Source organism: Microtus oregoni, unplaced genomic scaffold, assembly GCF_018167655.1.
Source record: "Microtus oregoni isolate MIOR12 unplaced genomic scaffold, Mior012 000044F_ref0000062, whole genome shotgun sequence".
In the NCBI taxonomy this organism is placed as follows: Eukaryota; Metazoa; Chordata; class Mammalia; order Rodentia; family Cricetidae; genus Microtus; species Microtus oregoni.
The window spans coordinates 16,099,195-16,119,734 of NW_024543218.1; the positions used below are offsets into that span (position 1 = coordinate 16,099,195).

The 20,540-nt window shown below is 37.3% G+C and overlaps 1 protein-coding gene across 6 annotated transcripts in view; it reads right to left on the reverse strand.

Annotated features, from left to right (window-relative positions):
* LOC121434774 (platelet glycoprotein 4) overlaps positions 1-20,540 on the reverse strand; it is a 79,376-nt gene that overhangs the window by 13,142 nt on the left and 45,694 nt on the right. For 3 of the 6 annotated variants that reach the window (XM_041633740.1, XM_041633738.1, XM_041633741.1), the window contains 6 exons: positions 15,892-15,981; positions 15,196-15,410; positions 6,700-6,860; positions 2,013-2,160; positions 1,229-1,408; positions 33-124 (listed from right to left, as the gene is read on the reverse strand). In XM_041633740.1, the coding sequence (XP_041489674.1) occupies positions 33-124; positions 1,229-1,408; positions 2,013-2,160; positions 6,700-6,860; positions 15,196-15,315 (701 nt within the window). In that variant the 5' untranslated portion in view covers positions 15,316-15,410; positions 15,892-15,981. Of the gene's footprint in view, positions 1-32; positions 125-1,228; positions 1,409-2,012; positions 2,161-6,699; positions 6,861-15,195; positions 15,436-15,891; positions 15,982-20,540 lie in introns of all 6 variants that reach the window. The other 3 variants (XM_041633742.1, XM_041633739.1, XM_041633743.1) reach the window with 1 other exon arrangement.

Here is a 20,540-nt window from a genome sequence, read left to right on the forward strand (position 1 = left end):
AAACACATATAATAAAAACACAGCGTTACTACCTTTCTCCTTTGTAAGAATCAATTATTGCAACTTTGCTTATGTTATCCTTTCCATTGAAAACTTTGTAAACTCCATCTACAGTATCATTGTACTGAAAAATATAAACAAAAAAAAATCACTCATAGATCAAGTCTTATTTAATGTGTCACAGCATGTGCAGCTAACTCCCTTTCACATTTCTTATTTAGGGGTCATTCACCATCATTTTATATTGTTAAATATTTTAATGGTAGAATATAAAAGTTGCCTAGCAATGACTGTTAGGTGCTGAGATAAAATATAAGAAAATAACCAACAGACACTGAAGGGAACCAGACTCCAGCATTGCCATGAGCAACCAGAGCCAGTGTTCTTCAATGTCCCTAGCAGGTTCTGGTAAGGACACGTTGAGCTAAACTTATGAGAATAACAAAAGATTTCTAAAAGTATTCTAAATTTTCAAATTGTTAATAGGAAGAAGATTATTCAAGCAAAACTAAAGATTCCGTTAGCCAAAGAAGGAGCTGTGATAATTTGGTTCAAATCATAATTGAAAATAATTCCTTCAGGTTTCCCAATTAATATTTTACTAGTATATATCTGTATAATCTGAAACACTAACAATAAGGAAATGGAAAATCCAAGTAATATTTCTATACAGTGTCCAATGATACAGCAGTCAAAGCAGACATTTGGTTGGCGTCACACTTGTAACTCAGAACTTAGAGCTGTAGCTACATACAACTACATACAGCAGGAAGGCACACCATCAGTAAGTGAAGCTTGCTGAATAGCTAAAGTAGAAATTCACAGTAGCTTTTTAATCCTTTAAGAATTTAAAGGTCTAAAGATTGAGGAAGGAGATGATTAATATGTTTGAATTTTAAAACAAATACATAATATTATCCTTGATTCTTCAGAACTGATAATTAAAATTAAACACAACATGCAAAGATTTACAAATAAATTTTCAGTTGTATTTAAGAATCAAAATTTGATTAATTTTTAAACTAAGATGAGTTTAGTAAAACTCATTAAATAATTTTTTTACTAGCAAAACTTACAGCATATAAGGTTGAGACTTTAAAAATGAATTAATTATATATTCTCAGATTAACTAATAAGGCTCATATGCAAAACTATAAATTTTTCCTCAATGTCATTTTATTTCCATAATTAAAAGATAGCAATGTACTCATATATATTTGATACTTACAGGATAAAACACACCAACTGTGGTAGAAATAGGATATGGAACCAAACTCAGAAATGGATCCTTGTAACCCCACAGCAGTTCTTTCAAGGTTCTATTTTGGAACATGGAAGACTTGGACTTTTTGATAAGGGAATTGAGCATGGTTTGAACAAACGCGTTTGTGTATATATGTGACGCGGCCTACAAAACAGAGATCACTGCTTGAGAAATCGATACATGCCATTTCTTTCTTTCTTTCTTTTCTTTCTTTCTTTTTTTTTTGGTTTTTCGAGACATGCTTTCTCTGTGGTTTTGGAGCCTGTCCTGGAACTAGCTCTGTAGACCAGGCTGGTCTCGAACTCACAGAGATCCACCTGCCTCTGCCTCCCGAGTGCTGGGATTAAAGGCGTGCGCCACCACCGCCCGGCGTACATGCCATTTCTTAAATAAGTGGACTAAAGATAACAACTAAATTTAACTAAAATACAACTAAGCCTTCAAAATCTGTCAAATTCTGTCTAGACAAAAGTTATAATTTGTGTCATTTTTCTAATTCTCTCATGATTACATTTTTTTTTCTGAATAATTTCTAGCCACAGGAAGACATTCAAATTAAAGTGCTGTTTTTAAATGATACTTAAGTCGATTATTGTGATTGTGTCATTTTTCTAGTTGACAAAATAAAATAAACTCATTCTTTTTATAAGTGATAAGATAGCTAAAGCCAAGTGATGAAGGTCATTATGAGTTGAATTGTGTGTGACAGGGTCTGCACTCTTCCATACGGTAGCTAGTATACACTCACTGCCACAGCCAGATTTAGAACTGTGAAGGTGTCATTCTCTGTTCCGACAGACAGCGAAGGCTCAAAGATTGCTCCGTTGGGCTGTACAAAAGAGACAGTGTGGTTCACACCGTCCTGAGTTATATTCTCCTTGGCTAGGTATCGAACTCTGAAATAAAGAGAAACCAACAAAATGGGGGGAAATCAATGTACTGTGTGACCACTAGATATCAAATGTCTCTATTCATTCAACAACTATTTTAACCCAGAACAATTTACACCAACCCACAGAATTACAATGGTAAATAACTATTTAACACTGCATCTCTGGAAGTCTAATCAGAAAGGGTCTTAAACCTGGGAATAGGAAAGTGGAATAGGACTGAATTAAAATAGATGATGGTCTTGGGAAATCAAAGTGGAATGGGTTGAGGACATTTTGGTAATAATTCCATGTGATGGTCCAAATTAATAGAAATGTACATAAAAAGAACTAAAAGTAGCAAGTTCAAAATACTGAAGATGATGATGATGTGGTTTGAGAAATTCAAGTGTTTGAGCTTTGTTTAATTATGGAGTGAGAGAAAAACAGCTGGTGGTAATAAAAGCAAAAACGAGATTTTAAAAGTAAAAGGGTTATATAATTAAATAGTGGTCTTTATTCTGAGGGTAAGGAGTGTATTTTTCATATTAGAAAGACCTCTCAAAGTGTGTAGTCTATCCAACATTCATGCTGTAAGTTCATTTGTGAAAGCAACAAGGAGCAACAGAGTCTATTTAAAGGGGTCCAGAACTAATTCTATTCCTTCATTTTATCTCTTGACTTCTCATTTCTAGTCTCTTGGCTCAACAATTGCAATACTTTTCATGATGTGTTATGAGATATTGTTTTGTAAAAAATCACTTTGTTGGTACAAGCTATCCATTAAAGTGAAATAAGGCAGACATCCCCAGAACACTTTTCTATACCTGGATGTCACGTATATGAGGAGAGTTATAACTACTGTGTATAGACTGAATCAGGCATGGAGCCTACAGGTTTGATATGAAATGTGAATTCCTGTGCAATACAAATTATGGGCCTCCATGCACATTGTGACTTTGGGTATTTTCAGTATTTTTTTTAACTTCTTGTCATGTTTCAGCTCAGGCTGGCCTTGAACTATGTAGGACGGGAAGGACATAAATTTGCTATATGCCAATCTTTCCAGTGCTGTAGTTACAAAGATAAACCATCACAGCTGACTCTAACTTCTGCATGAATAAGCAAGGTAATGGCCATATTACTTCTAAATGTGGCTTAAATAAAAATAGGAACCTATTTTAATAGTGATACCTTTATGTTTATTCTCTGTTGAGTGAGATACTTAAGCAACCTAAGAAAATCTGAAACATCTCAAGGCACTAAATTCTAAAATAAGTATTTTAAAATTAAGGTACATGTTAATAATAATTCAAGCAAGTCTACAGGAATTGCAGAAACTTTGATGCAGTTATGACTAAGTGAAACAAAACCTGAATAATTTTGGGTAATTTTTCCCTTTAGTAATACTTACAACTTCAAACCAGTAGATGGCACTCAGTAAGAGAAAAATCAGTAAAATATGGTCTCCTCTTAGAAAAGTTCTTTTGAAAGAACATGATCACTCTCTTCTTCAATTAAAAAGGAAACCTTGGAATGTATTAGTTAATAAGATTAAGGGAAATAAGTTTACTTGATGCTTTCATTAGTATTCTTGTCAAAGCAAAGATAAATTTAAAATAACCAAAGGGACTATAGTAATCAGAGTCATGGCAGGTTGGGGTATAATTATGATATTAAACCAGGTAATTTTGTGCTTTGACCATGTCTTATATTGTCAATCAATGCTTCAACACATTGTTCTAGTAGTCCTTTGCCAAATCAACCAGTGGTTCTGTTTTAAGAGGCATATTTTCCTCCAGACTCAATTTAAAATGAATTCAGAGCCAGGCATGATTTCACCTGACATATAGAAAACTTTCGAAAGAGTAACATTTTTTTTAAGCAGTTGATTATCCTCCACTTATTTCAAAGATCCTAAGCAAGCTAAGCTAAAGAAATTCTGTTTTGTTGATGTCATGAGACAAGGTGACTCACTCTTCATCAAGGCCAATTTGAAATTGACGTAAAAAGCAGAGCTTGCTGTGTGTAAATTGTATCTATAAATCCTACTCCTTGCCAGCCTTCACTGTTGCCTTGACAAACAAAAAAGATGTACCTAATTTATCCCCTTTAAGTTTTATGTGGAGCTAGACTAAAAGTTATAGGAATGAATCCTATAGGATAGACACATACATGCTTTCTAGGAGAATATAACTAGACTTAATTGCTATGATTACACTTCTTCGTAGACCCACAAAATCCTTAAAGGTGAAAATCATTATTGCTAAACAAATAAAAATTAAAAAAAAACCCAAATAGAGAATCATTATCCCTAAACAACAACAACAAAAAAGATATGAAAATTTCTTAAATTCTATTATCTATTCTCTTCTCATACTTGGTCATGTTAGGCATATATTTTAGACTTTATTTCTAGTGTCTTACCGTGGATTATAGATTTCATAGATACAAACTTAGATACCATACATACAAACATAGATATCATCACATTTTTTAGAAATTAGATATTCATAGTTTCCTAATAAGTACTATAATATAAAAATATTTTCTTTGCAGTTATAAAAACAGTCTTCTTTGGTCAAATTGTGAATTGTTTGTAGTAAGGAGGACGGGCTGCATCCCACCGACTGGTTAGGTTAACCCCAAAATAACGACACAGAAATTGTATTAATTAAATTACTGCCTGGTCCATTAGCTCTAGCCTCTTATTGGCTAATTCCCACATCTTGATTAACCCATTTCTATTAAATCTGTGTTCACCACGAGGTCGTGACTTACTGGCATGAGTCTAACCAATGTCTATTTTGGGCAGGAGAAGCATGGCGTCTGCTTGACTCTGCTCTTCTTCCCAGCATCTAGTTTTGTCTTTCCTACCTACCTAAGTTTCTGCCCTATCAAAAGGCCAAGGTAGTCTCTTTATTCAACCAATGAAAGCAACACATCCTATACCAATTGGTGATATTTTCACTAAAGAGAAAACTATTAAAGCATGTTAGCCCATGTTGGTATAGTAGGCATGACCTTCACAACAACTACTGCTTTGTCTTCATAATTTAGAGTGTCAGCTGTTAATCCAGAAACGTGCTTTAAAAGGGATAAAAAAACAGTGGAAAATGACATAATGTACAAAATGCTTAGGAACTACAACTGTGGATTATAAAGATAATTAGGAATACAATAATGTGGATATAATTTAATCACGTTACATAAGTGGCATGGAAAGTCCTTCTGTATTTGTGTTGCTTTTATTGGTTAACAAATTAAGAAACTGTTTTGGCCCATAGCAAGGCAGAACTTAGCTAGGCAGGGAAAACTAAACTAAATACTGGGAGAAAGAAGGCACAGTCAGTGAGTAGCCATGTAGCTCTGGAGAGAGACAGTCAGGACAGAACTTTACCCAGCAAGCCACAGTCACATGGTGATACACAGATTAATGGAGATGGGCTAGGTTAGGATATAAGAGTTAGTCAGAAATACGCTTAAACTATTGACCAATCAATATTGTAAATAATATGGTTTCTGTGTGATTATTTCGGGGCTGATCAGCCGGGAACTAACTAGCGGTCTCCTAGAACACATAAGTAGTTGAGCTTCTCCTTGAGAAGAAATCACATAAACACGCGAAGAATGATACAAAATACTCAACAGTGTTTTCAAGGGAAAATAAAGTTATTCCAAATTCACAGCTAGGGTAGTTTTTTCAGTGCCTTTGACAGCTTTGAGAGTTAAAAAGAAGAGGATCTATGATTTTAATAGAAGAACATGTATGCAGAATAATGATTATCAGTCCCTATATCTGTGAATGTGGACAAATATCTTCCCTTTTGACTGTCTGTTTTGTTTTCTTCTTCATACAGTGATAGTTTCTGACTGATTATCTCTCCTAGACTCATTCATTTAAGATTCTATTTATAATCTTATTAAACCAACCATTAGAACACTTAAGATAGCGAGAAAATTGGTTTAAATTGCTATGTAAATCTCAACGCCTAGATGACCTCAGCACTTACAGGAACTACCATTATGCAAAATCATTTTAGCTTGTAGTTCTCAAAGTAGAGTCTGTATCTGAAACACACAGACCAGTTTAAAACCTACAGGCAGAGTCTTTGACTCCCTTGGCGTAGAGGTTGGTGTTATTGCCATTGTCCCCAGCCGAGAGCCACGCCTTGGCAATCATAGCTGTAAGAGTCTTATTTCATTTTATGATGTTCATCCTGTATACTTAAAACTTTCAACATGCTTACTATGAAGTTAGGAACATGGCAAAAATGTCAAACAAAACATCTGTGAGTTGTTGAGGACAGTTATTTCATAGCTTAAAGTTGATAATAAATTCTATACTTCTTTTCTGCACAATTCAAATCTGGTAACATCTGAATGCCATATATGTATAGCAACAGGAGGAGTTGTTAAACCTATAGATAAAAGATCCATTACAGGTAAGGTAAAAAGTAAGCTAATGGCAAGAAAGCAAATGCATTTCGATACAATGGAGCTCCTTGGGAGGAAAATTCTCAGAAGTGAGGTGAGAACACTACTCAGTCTCAAGAACTTGCTCACCTGTATGTGTAAGGACCTCTCTGTTTCACTTTGATTTTGTCACTGTTCTTTGCCACATCATCTGGATTTTGCACATCAAAGATCCAAAACTGTCTGTACACAGTGGTGCCTGTTTTAACCCAGTTTTTGTAAGCAATTGTTCCTTCTTCAAGGACAACTTCCTGTGGAAAATAAAACAAGTTTGGGTGGTTTCTTTACAATGAACACAGACACTTCTAAGACCTAGTTATACTTAGAATAAAGGAAACAACTTGTGCGAACTTGTGTAACTTGGTCACACACTTAAAGCAGGAATGTTTTCCCCACAAAGCACCCTCTCTTGGTTAAAGTTTATACAGAGAATCTGTGAGAGAATGGCAAAGCCATCCTTGTCGCTTTCTAAAGGAAGCTTTCAAGTGAGCCTGTGGCAACATTTCCTTAGTCAACAAAACAGGAAATTAAGCTAATTCTAAAAACGGTCACACCGAAGACGCTTTGCCAGGTATAGTCTTCTAACCTTGAGGAGCAGTGTTAGTGAGACACAAAGGACAAATGCAGAGAGAAAACTTAAGTATTATTGGGAGTTTTACACAGCAACAGCACCAAAACCCATCCTTCTACCCAACTTGGGCAATTCAAGGAATTGGGACTAATCTTTGTTAAATGGAGACCATAAATGCTCATGATGAATTACATAAGTATAAATTTTCCTCTTTGGAATCCCATTCAACCACTATATGTTTGCAGGAATGCCTGATTCTATTTCCAAAAGATATAACTGCTTAATTTATCATTGTACTACTAATTTTCAAAGAAAAAAACAAGATGAAGGAGGAATAGTGTATGTGTGTGTGTTTGTCTGCATGCATGCATGCATGCCTGTCTGTCTGTCGGTCTGTGTGTGTCATGATACACATTAGAAATCAGGTATATGAGTTGTGGTGGAAATACACAAGAAGAAAATATACAGCAAAGGAACTGAGACTGTTACGAGCTGCCTCCTGTTTAGATTTGAGACCAAGTGGAAAGCCACAAAGCCCATGAGGGCCCATGTCATTGTCTGCTCAGTAAGAGTTCCCATAGATGCTAGCCCAGCTGCTGTCCAGGGCAGTCACTCTCTGAACAGGAAGTCCGCAAAGTCATAGTAACTAGTGCAAACAAAGAGAGTTTGGAGCTGGTAGAAATTCCGGTTAAGTGATTTGAAAAGAATGCCTAGGTCCAAGAGTGTGTAAGGAGAAAAGGAAGGAACATATTTCACAAAATTTAGCCTACTGGAATCGATGAACACAGGGACAACATAACCCATTTTTCTTTCCTGACCTGGAAATATCAGTTCACTGAATGACGGGGTCAGGAAAGGGTAAGAAGCAGTAGCGTGCATTTGAGGTTGAACCTCTGAGAAAGCAGGTGGCTGTCACAAGTGCAGCCCAGGCAAGCAGTATCACAGTGGCTGAGGAAATCTGCATCACTGACCCTTCCACCAGTCCTCTCTTGCTTCATACTGTTACTAAATTTCCCTATCACACACACACACACACACACACACACACACACACACACACACACACCCTGGTCATGTTCGGCTCAAAGACGGTGGATGTGAAAACAAGTTTCATATCTTTGGGAATCATATTGCTTCATGCAGAGGATAATGGGAGTTCAGAGAGCAGAAGGAGGCAGCAGGCTAGGATGGGTTTGAAACTGTAGTGGTGTGCCCCCAGCACACTTGAACGAGGGCTGCTCGGTAGTGGTGTAGGCGGGTGCGCTGCTCATGATGTTCAATTTCCAGTGCTTTTCTGTTAAAGTATCCTTGAAAGCAAGATATGCTGCCAAAATGTAGACTTCCACACTAGCCCAGTATTAGGGCAGACTTACAAAACAAAGAATACTTGCTTTTCTTAAGATAAACGTGTTTGTGAATGTCAAAGCTAAAATCCGTGTTGATTCAACTATGTCAGAAGTATGTCAGAAGACTATGAAAAAAGAACACCCTCACACACATAAGCATCAGCAGGTCATAAATTTATAAGGCCCAACATAACAGCTGTTAGTGATCTTGTATAACTAAAAGTACAGATTCATTTCAGTCTTTAGTGAAAATAAGTCACTCTACTCTTCTGAACTTGAAACGGTTTCTGAGTGTACATGTTGTTTTGTTCTGTGAACAGAGCAGCCACTGGACTGTGGCTGGGAGGCGGGGTAGAAAGAGAGCTGTCATTCAAAGACAGAGATGTACACACTAACTTTGAGAGTTATGTGGGTGAGTATTCTTGTAATGGAATGGCAACGCCAGGAAAGTATGTGTCACACTCACATGACTGTTAAAGTAATAATTAGATAACTTTACATTTTTCTGTATTGGAGTAGAGGAAGCACAAGAACTTAAAGAAAATGCCTTAATGCCCAAAGAGCCCGTGAAAACTGAGAATCATAGGTAGAACAGTCAGTACACAGTGAAACTAGACACCATAGAAGAAACTAGATACTAGAAATCTGTGTGGATCCAGACGGATTATTTCAGTTATTTATATCTTAGTTTCCTCATAAGGTAAAGATTAGATATGTTGAGCAGTATGAACTAAGCACATTTAGAAGCAAAACATATGGATGACATTTGAACATGGTTTGTCTTCACCTCAAAAATTATAGCAGCTAAGAAGTGTGGGCTGAACGGCCTGAACACACAGAAGCCACCTGGCAAGTGCTCACTGCTAGTCCTGTGGAGACAGACTCCCCTTGTTAGAGCAAAACTCCCATCATTCCTTCCCATGCCACTCAAAGTCTGCGGTCAGCTATTCACTGCCTAATGCCGTCATGTGACAGTTACAATACTATATGACATTTCTTTTTCTGTTCCTTAATCAGTGATGATTTTTATGTCTTCCTTCAAAGTCAGATGTTTGTCTTTGTCACCATACTTCCCATCGACCCTGTACTGTTCTAAGCAGGACAGCATGTTCAGCAGTATGATGGCCATGGTGGGAGTGACCAGCCTCATTCTGTGCAGATTTGAAGCTCCACTCCCCAGGAGGGAATTCTGTTCTCCTACAGTAAATCTGGTCAAATGCTCATGGCTGTGCAAGTCGTAGGCACTAACAACTGTTTTTGTTTTGCTGAGTGAACTTACACCCTTCCACTGTCTTTTTAATATTCACCCCCATGCTCACAGATGAGCATCAAGCAGTGCTTTGTTTAGAGAAGCTCATTTTCACAGTGAGTGCTGGTTATTGCAGAGATTCATGACTGGTGAAAGCGGCAAGTGTGAGTGAGCGCTCAGTGCTGGCTCAGTCTTGAAAGAGGCATCTCTGTCACACTGCTCCCTGGAAATCTCAGAAACTTCCATGAAGAAGGGGCTGAAGGCATGTAGAAACTGGAGGAAGGGAAGGAGCATGGTGACATGCTGTCTCCCAGCCATGGTATGGATGCTTTACTCAAGAACTCATCAGACGTCTTAGTGGCTGAACATTCTGTGTCCAAGGATGGACCCACAGAATTTCATTGGGAATGGGGGGGGGGAGTCATTGAATCCCACCTGTCCTCATGTGAACAACACAAATTGAACTCATCCTATCACTAGTAATGAAAAAAATCAGATAGGAATAGTGTTTGAGAAAAGATATCATTGAGAGGGGACAAATAAGACCATAAGGGGTTACTATGGTCAAAATACATCCTACATATGTAGGAAAATATCATAAAGAAACTCATTATTATGCACACAACTAACATAAACTAATAAAATTTCTAATATATATGTGTTATATCTACAAAGTTAAAGAGAATTCAATAGATTATTGGTGACAGTTATGCTAAAAAGAACAAATGGCTTTAGTATTAGGATATAATCAATTCAATATGGAATAAAATGTATTGATGCATATTAAGGCATTAAGATTTAATATTTCAGAGGTTCAAAAATTAGCCTTTCAGAATTTATGTAAGAAGCTAGAATGAGAGATTTCATCCCAGTTGGAAAGTGAACTATATGATATTGACCATGAAAAGGAAAAGAAACTCACATTTGCTGAATTCTGTTTCTAAATCATTGATTGTGAGCCATTGTTTATAGTTCTATGGAGGTATGTGTGGTATGTATGCTGTTATTTTAACTTAGTTATTCTACTGTTACTTAATCTCATGCCATTATATAGGAGAATAATCCTTACATATAAAGTAGTTAAAGACATTTTTACTGGGCTTTTATGTACCATGAAAATATGTGAATTATTTCATAATTTCCAGGAATACTACAACCATATATTATGCAAATATAGACTATTGTCCAAAATTTATCAGTTTAATAAATCATCCTGGTGGATTCCATTCTCCCTCCATTCCCAGATTTGTGCAATCTCCTTTTGACCCTGGGTACTATATTACCCCATCTCCTTTTGTGAAAGATTACACATATATCTCTCATTTCACAATAGTGAGCTCTGGCATATGGTATCCTGAAATCAATCTCAATTTTCAGTCTTCAGGAGCCCTCCACTCTTTTGTGAGGTGAAATCATTCTTTGACCTGGAGCTCAGGCTAGACTGCTGGCCAGAACTCCCCAGACATCTGGCTCTGTCTTTCCATGGCTGAGATCATAAGTACAAGCTACTGTGGCAGGGATTTTACAAGGGTTTGAACATTGAACTCAGGTTCTCATGTCTGCTTGGCAAATACATCACCAGGAGAGCTGTCTGCACAGTCCCTAGCCACTGCTTATTTAGTGTTCATCAGCCAAAAAACATTTCATTTCAGCTTCCCTTTATATCCGTTTTCCTCTTAACTTCTAGGAAATTATACTCCCTATTCCTGTTTCTTCATAAAACCCAGCTTCTTTTCCTTTTCTGTTTCTCCTTGCTTTTGACTATGCAAAAGTCTGTAGTAAGCAATCCTGCTACTGTGGACACTCAACTCTTAGAAGGCAATGTGTTTGTTTAGTTTTATCTGTAACCTCGCAGCAATCATCAAATCTGTTAGAACTCTGACCTTTGAATACAGACTGATGTTCACATCAAGCCACTTATAAAACCTCTGTGCCTTTCACCTCTTTGGGTATCTATTTCCATCAACAAATTAGGTGGGCATGTTATGGAATGTCACATTTATTCCTCTCTCTCCTGACTTAGTCCTCCTATTGAAAATAATAATGTATCTCGGACTCCACCAATTTTTATAAAGCATTACCATTTTAGTCCTTTGGCAATATAATGAGCCTGTAAATAAAGATATTTCTATAAAAGTAATTTTAATCTCACTTGTGTAGAGGTTCTGTCCCACAATCCTTGTTCTTTTGAAGATTTCATGTTATCAATTCCCAAACACATTCATTCTAGGGTCATAGTATTCAAGGTTATATCACTTAGTCTCTAATTTTTCATATCTACTACTTAAGATGGAATGTTGATTTAGAAGACTGTAAAAATAGATCAAATTTTATCTATCTATCTATCTATCTATCTATCTATCTATATCCACATGTTTATTTATGAAAGTTAAATCAATTTTGTATGGGAAGCTCTTAGTAATACTCTTAGTCATTTGTGTTTCTTATATTATTCTAAAAATAATATACCAACTGTTCTTTACATCACCAATTAGTTACTTTTTTCATAGTGTTTAAAATGTCACAAATCTAAGTATATTGCATTATCCCCAACTCTCTTATTATTCTAGTAATCCTGCGATATTCTCTATCTTTTAATATTATACAATATATTTTGATTGTTTTCTCTCCCCTAATTCCAACTTCTCTCAGAGCCTTCCCTCCTATCCCCCACCCTATGGATTCAACTTCATATTCTCTCTCTCTCTCTCTCTCTTTCTCTCTCTCTCTCTCTCTGTAAAAAGTGAAAATTGAAACAAAGAAACAAAATAAAAGCAATAAGACAAACCAAGACAAAAACCTAAACCAAACCAAACCAAGCAAAAAGTGTACAATGAAACACTGAGTCCATTTTGTCTTGGCCAACTACTTGTTGGCATGGAACCTATCCTGGTGTGTAGTTTAAATACTCGGTGAACTCCATTGGAGAAGAGTGATTTTTATTTTCTTCCCCAGCAGAAATCAATTGTAAATAGCTTTTGTGTAAGGGATGGGACTTTGTGTCCATTTTCTCCTCTCTGGGCTGCGGTTTTGTCTATTTTGAGCGTTGGCAGTCGTCTGACCCTGCCAGTCTCTGTGAGGTCATATGTGCCTGTGCCTATTGTGTCTGAAGGCACTGTTTCCTAGAGCTGTCCACTACTTGATTTTCTAGCCTTCCTAGCTTGCATTCCACAGAGACCTTGACCTGTTCCTTCTTAAGTGCACTCAGCTGCATCCCGCAGCTTTCCCTTGCTGTTAATCAGTCCTTTTGAAAATCGCAACACAATCCTTTACGGGCTTTTCATATTAAATACTTCTTCAAAATCAAATAAAATTTCATTGTGTCTTCTTCAATCTCCATGAATAATTTATTTTTCTTCCTACATAACATTTATTTTTAATATTATACGTAATTTAGCCCTATATTTTCAAAGCTTTGTCCATATTCTTTCACAAGACACACATTTTCTTAGATATTTCTTATACTGGTTGAGAAAAAGTTTTATTTTGCTCGCTCCCAATTATTCATTCTATAAATAAAATAAAACTCTCTTTTCATAAGTTTTCTTTGTGATCTCTGAGCAAATTATTAAAGATTTAATATAAAATGGTGTTAGCTTTCATGTATCACTCAAGAAAGGTTATGTGATTTAATTGTGCTACATAAAGAAAAGATTAACTATTCAGCCATTGTCCATGTTAGTCTATAATGCTGTTTCCTGGGAGATTGTGACTTTTTGTTCACAAGAAAGTTCTGGTCCGTGTGTTGACACAGGTGATGCTCTGCAATGATCCAGGTTGAAACCACAAGGGACCAAAAAGAAAGAGCCAGAGCAGCGGCAGTTCCATCTCCTCTCCCACCCACACCCTTCTTTGTAATTCTACATCAATAATACTACCAAGCAAAACTGGAGAGGCCATTGAAGGGGCTACGTTTCAATAAAAAAATTACGTATAATTTGTACATAGCATGTATATTTCAATACTTGTATTGTAAAATATAGCATGCATTTTATTAAATGTAAACAGCTGGAGAAATGTAAGAAGAGATGATCATCGATTAGTTATCAAGCAACTGTGTGTGTGTGTGTGTGTGTGTGTGTGGTGTAGGAATTCTTACTTTCGACACTCTGCATACTGAGATGGCAGTAAAGGAACTCAGTGGGAGAGAATCTTTCACCTTACAGATTTAGCATTTGTAACGACAAGAAAGCAAAATCCCATAGTAGTAACATCTATTTGTGAATAACTATAATTGAAGTTCATTTTTACGTTAATTCCATTAAGCCAATGCTGCTATGAATAGACATGAAATTTGCTGATATCTCAAGGATTGCCACAGTGCCAAAAATTAAAGAATGGATGAGAGACTAAAGGTCTTGGTAGTAATTGAAATTCCAGTGGAAATTAACATTAATTTGACTTTCCTTGCTGCAGTACAGTTACTGTCTATCTAGGTTGCTAGGATCAAACCAGTCTAGGAACTGAGGTCAATGCTCCTGGCTATGGCTCTTGGCCACTGTTGGTTGACAGTTTCTCAACTGAGCACAGGTACCTCTGGGCAGGACAGGTGCAACAGTCCTTTCCTGGCCTTTCACTATGATGGAGAGAGCTTTATTTCATTTGTGACCACTATTTCCAAACTGCTTACACCACTTGAATTTCCAGCTATCCTGCAGGATGACAGTAGATGGGCTTCCCCACGTTATACATGGGAAATCTTCAATTCATTAAACTTCCTTTGAATGTGAACCTAAGTAAAACAAACTAGGTTGAGAGATGACGATGAATATATCCATCTTCTTAAATCATTCCAATCTGAGCTAAAACTCCAACTTATTGATGTATGACAAGATGTGCCCCCTATATAACAACATTTTCCCTGAACGTTCGAGAGAACCAGATCCTCATGTGAGTACACACTGATTCTATGTATTAGTAATGACTATTCTCACTATTTAAAAGAGGAGTTTTCCAGGGGTCCTAATTCAATAATAAAAACTTTTTAACATGTACACCCATATAGATTCACATATTTTCTTATTGTTAATGAAAATGCAACTTCTATTATAATATTATTAAAAATATACTATTTCTATTCAAAAGCGTGACAGTGTACTCTCCAAACATGAAGATAATTATTTCTACTAAATCATATAACTGTTACCTGAAGTTTTATCAAAATTTTCTATACTTAAACTTAGAAATACATTCATGTCCAATTTATACTATACTCATAAGAGTTTCGGGAGGTTAATTTTGTATTCCGTTGTGATGTTTCACAAGGCATACTTCATCATGTGGGGCTGTAGCGGGTAACATCACCTTCCTACCCAATGCACAAAATGGCCAGGTAACACAAAAACCAGCATCCAGAACAACATCCACAGAGACATAATAGAACAAGCAAAGGCCCAGCAGGTTTTCTCGGTCACCTGTACCTTTTTGATGGTCTTCTCAATAAGCATGTCTCCTACTGGCATGAGAACGCCCCCAAACACAGCCAGGACTGCTCCAATGACAGCTCCGGTGATGAGCCCACAGTTCCGATTGCAGCCCATTTTCCTCGTGCAGGTGAAGAATCACGGTGGAGCACTCGGTTCTCAGCAACGGCCAGGTATGATTACTGTGTTTTCTGCGTGTCCTGATTCTGCCACTGGGACAATGTCATAAAGCAGGAGCTTACGTAGCAGCACAAAAAGATCAAAGTACAATGAAAGCATGCCACCAGAACAGATAATTCTGCCCATTAACGAGAAACAAATATTTTTTGCTTGGCTCACCAAGCTGGTTTTCTATGTCCTTCTCCCCACTCTTGCTCCTAAAATCCCACTAGAGGCAGAGAATATCAAAGAGACTGCTTTCCCCACCGCCCTTTCTAATTCTTCTGTTTTGTAATTTCCTCCCTGGGTAATTAACATATTATTATCTTATCTAAGCAGAACCATGTGTACTTATTTTCATTCTCCAGCTCCCTACCACCTTACCATAGGGTGCTCCTTTACCCTCTCCCGCGCCTATCTACATTCTGCACCCAAACAGAACGGTAAACATTCTGCCAGGGATCCTCCTGAAACCCAAATGTGGCTGGCCTGATATTCGCTGTCTGCCAAAGCATCAAGGCAACGGGAACATACCTTATTCATAAACAAACGGCAGTGGCTATTTGCAAGAAATAGGCTGGTGGGGCTCAGAGAGAATCAAACTTCAAAGCATTTGGAAGCTACCTGTCAAAACGAGAAAGCAGAGGAACAACGCATTATCACAAAATTAGTACTACTATATTTTTAAATGTAGTTGTACGTGTTAAAGAAAATTCCACTTTTCTGGCATTTAAGTTTGTGAAAATATTCAGTAAACTTTTGAAAGTATATATGACTTATAATTTAATCACTAATGACGTTTGGTAGAATATGGTTAATGAACTTGAGTACACACATATTTTATTTGTGTATAGATTTAGCATTAGGCTTTCCTTTTGTTCTTCTTAAAGAGTCTTTTACATAACCAATTGTAGTGCCATTCATTTTTTCCCTATGTATGGATCCTTGCCAATTCCTTTAAATAAGGTATTATTGTTAATATGTACGTCATGTAGTCAGTTTAATTTGTGAGACCCTGTTTTATGTGCTTATCATGCAACTTTGACAGAAAACAATTTACGGAATCATTGGATTCTGCTGCAACAAAATTATTAAAGTTTTATCAATATTTGAGGAGGAAGCTGGGTTCAGTGACAGTTTTATGAGGGTCTTTCACCTTCCTTAGCGCACTGTCTACTGTGGATTTGTCCTCAGAACAGTTTTGTTTCACAGCAAAATGTCCATGGCCAAGAGGAACACAGATGTCAACAGAACCGTGAGAAAACCGAGACACACAGAGACCGCTTTGACAACACCTCATATAGCCATATTACACAAAGATGAAGGAGAATAAATGGTACAGAATCTTTCCTGACAACAATGCACCCTCTGTAACCTGTGGGGCTTCCCTTTGCCTAGCTTCACTCCTGACATTTTTGTAAAGCTGAGACTTTTCCGGAAACACAGCATTTCAACCAACCCGAGAACTTGTGAGGATTACCTGCTGTAAACCAAGAATCCTAATCTGTGAGGCAGCAATCACAGCAGTGCGACCCAGCTGGCGCGGTAGAGATAAGACCCTGGAGATGAGATAAAACCTGATCTTTCACCCTCCTTCCAGGTAACAGTGAAGAAAAGATCCAGCCGCTCTTGACTTTTCTAATATTTCAAATATGATCTACAGTGAAATCAGTAGTTTCCAATATAAGTAGCAGAAGTGGTCCTTCACCCGTGTTTGGTGGTTCTCCTGTTGTCGCCTGGGAGACTAAAGGTCTCACAAGTAGGATTGCGTAGCGGTGTGATAACCCAGAGACCTTTGCTCCTGATAAACTCTGTTTCTGCTTAACACTTCTTAGACTTGTTTAAGAAAAAATCTTTAAGAACGTGTGCATCTAACAGTGTGGCACACGATCATAGGACAGGACAGGTACTCTGTGTTCTATAGTGTAAGGACATGGAAAAGTTTAAGAAACATTGCTTGATCAGGAGTTAGTTAAAGCCCTGGGTTCAAGAAACTTTGAATCATCAAGAGCTAGTTGAAAGCATGAACCTCTGCAAAAGTGTAAATCATGAAGTACTCCTAGCATCTAGCCACCTGTTGACACCCAGCTTTGTGGTTCAGACAGAAGCAGAGGTAACTGCTCGGAGGAGGATGGGGGGGGGGGGGGGGGCGGGGCATGCACAAAAGCAAAAGTAGCTGCTTACAGGGAAAGAGCGTGTGCAGAAGTAGCCCACCCCCTGTATCTAGCAAAACCAGCCCCTTTGACCCTGAGTAAACCTGGTTTGTGGTTGATGCCTATATATGTCAACCGCAAATTAGGAACAGGAGCTCTCCCTACGGTGCTGTGCATCTGAGCTCCCAGCCTGGCTGGAAAGAATAAACCTTGCTTTTGCATTCTGGACTTGACTGGATTCCAGTGCTCTCTCTGCGGGGCTCAACTTGGGCACAGCACCCAAGAAGTTTAGCAAATACAAATTAAATCTAAGTAAAGACACATAGTTACTGCTTTTGGAAAGTTATTTAATGCCCCATATCATTAAATATCATTAAAATATTCTTTGGGGCAGAGAGAAGGCTCAGTGTGTAAGATCACTTATCCGTCAAGTTTTACAAGTGAATCCTGGCACCTACAAGGCCAAAACAGAAAATTGAATCCTGCAAGCTTTACACACACACACACACACACACACACACACACACTTTTGTAAATAAATGCTAGAAATGATTCAGTAAAAGCATTTCCAATTCTGACAAGTAGAGCATAAAATGACCTTGAAATCACAATAATGTTTCTTTTGAACTAGATGTACCCTTATTCATCCTTTGTTCAATTCTATGTTAAAATACAGTTGTGAAGATACATTTTCAGAATCTTCTTTTCTTACTTAGCTATCCTAATGCATGATAGGAAAGAGTTTCTATAGAAGATGGGTAGCACCTACTGTAGCATCCAAGTAACAGAGCCTGCTCTGTAACACCTAGAAATCAATCTTAGGACACATGCATCAGTATATTGGGCAATAGAAAGATTTGGGTACAGTCTGAGTTCTGTCTGCTTCAAACTGAAGTGAGACATTCCACACATCACTGATGCTGAATCAAATTTCTTAGTAAACAAAAGTATCAAGAAATACATTTTGTTGGATCATAGTTAAGTAAATATTAATGTAACTATTTATTAAACATGCTTTCAACTATGTGTCACTATTTTACAGAGTGGAAGATATTAGCTTGTCCACCAATTTATATTTTTTGGTGACTGATTCATTATCATTACATTGTATCATCATACAGTTTCTGAATTTTCCCTAAAATTAGGGAAGATACACGTTGCTTGAGTTTTACTTACTTCCTTGACATATGAGTAGTGAGGAATTCATTGTGAAATCATATTTTTTCTCATAGTTCATGAAATTAAACAGAATGTGTTTCATTGATCTGAAGAAATAAATGCTCAGTTTAGCACAGTCTAGCCTGCAGCTTGACCATCCATATTTATCTTCATAGAAAAGCAGTGTTTTGTTTTAACAACTTTCTGTAAATGCAGTTATAAAGGAACACAAAATTTGGGTCTAATAAAATGACATTTTCTCAATAGCAGAGCTGTTCATGTTTTACAATAGGCCATTTCATTTCATATCTTAGATTAATTTTCCTAAAATCCATTCTTTAGTGAAGATTATTATTTGCAATAAATTATTTATGGCTTGAAGCACTGAAATTTAGAAAGCAAAGAATAACCAAGAACAGAGAATTCTCTGGACTAATCTCAAAGAAGAGGGGCAAAGGGTGCAGGATCTAAAATGTCACTCGTTACATACCTGTCTTGACTCTAAGGTGGATCAGCTTCTATCTCCTATCTGGTGTATTAAATACATACAGATTCCTCTTCCTGGACTTTTGAATGGAGTTTATAGTTTACAAGGTCTTTAAAAGAAGCAAGGGAAGTGGTCTTCTTCTTCCTCTTCCTGTTGTCATGAACTTTGAAGCACAATGCCTTTCCACTCCATGGGGAAGCAAGGAGAAACGGAGAGACTCGGCAAAGCCTGAGGTAGGATGAGCTAAAAGCAGCCTCTCTGGCAAGTAGGCTAAGCAGTGGCGCAAATTCTCCTGAGACTCTCTAATTGTTCCCATGTGTGCTTCAAGCTGGGTTCCCTCGGAAACTCCACCCAGAAGAGGCATGGCCCACAGGTAGCACTTTTGGAGATGTGAGCAGTGAAATGTGAAAATGTTTCAGCGTCAGATTGGGACACAGGTTTTACTGGATTTATCATCTACTGACAGATGAAAATTCCTATTCTACATGTAAAGCTTCTTCCACTTTACAGGAAACAAGGCCACAAGACTCTGCCAAAACTGCCATTCTCTTCATGGAGAATCTTCTGTACCCAAGAAAAGAGCAGCACCTACCCAAGATAACCTTATGTGACAATGCCATGAGGGGAGATTTAATGAATAACAGGCTGGGGATGAGTGTGAGAATGGAATTTTCACAACGTATTGTGTCCTTTTCACACGTTTACCTTCCACCATGTCTACTGGCCTTTGGAGAGTCATGATTCTATAAACACAAAATATATACTCAAACCCACACAAAGGAGTTCAGTTATCTGATAATACTAGATCATGCTGAAACAAAGGACCTGAGGCCAACTTTCTAAACTTTTGTGTAGAAACAGAACACTCGGGTTAAATTGCACATATGTTTTGGTATTAAACAAAAGCTCATAGAAGAACTAAGTGGTAGAAGAAGGGAAGAACTATGGCCTTTCTTTCAGCTATGCCTCCCAGGGGTTCTAAACCACCACTGCAGAACTCAAGCATTCTGCAGAAAACTTAGAAATATCTTGATAAGGTGATCTCTAATACCTTGCCTCATTGAAGTCACTATAATCTTTTGTATTTCTCATGTCCATTTACATCTTAATAGATCATATGAAAGTGAACATTTCAGCAAACATAAACAGGTGTTTGTAATGTTCATAAATCATTCTACTTAATTAAACTTAGCAAATTACAATAAAACTTGTCTTGGTGCTAATCTTTTGTAAACAATAAAGAGTTTCTACTATGCACATGATACCCAAGTCATGCAAAGTAAGTCTGTCTTTTAGAGTCAGAACAAAGGAGAACTACAATCTTTCAATGATTTCTTTAGACACAGTGGCTTAAACTTAACAGCAGGAAGATCTCTTCAATGAGC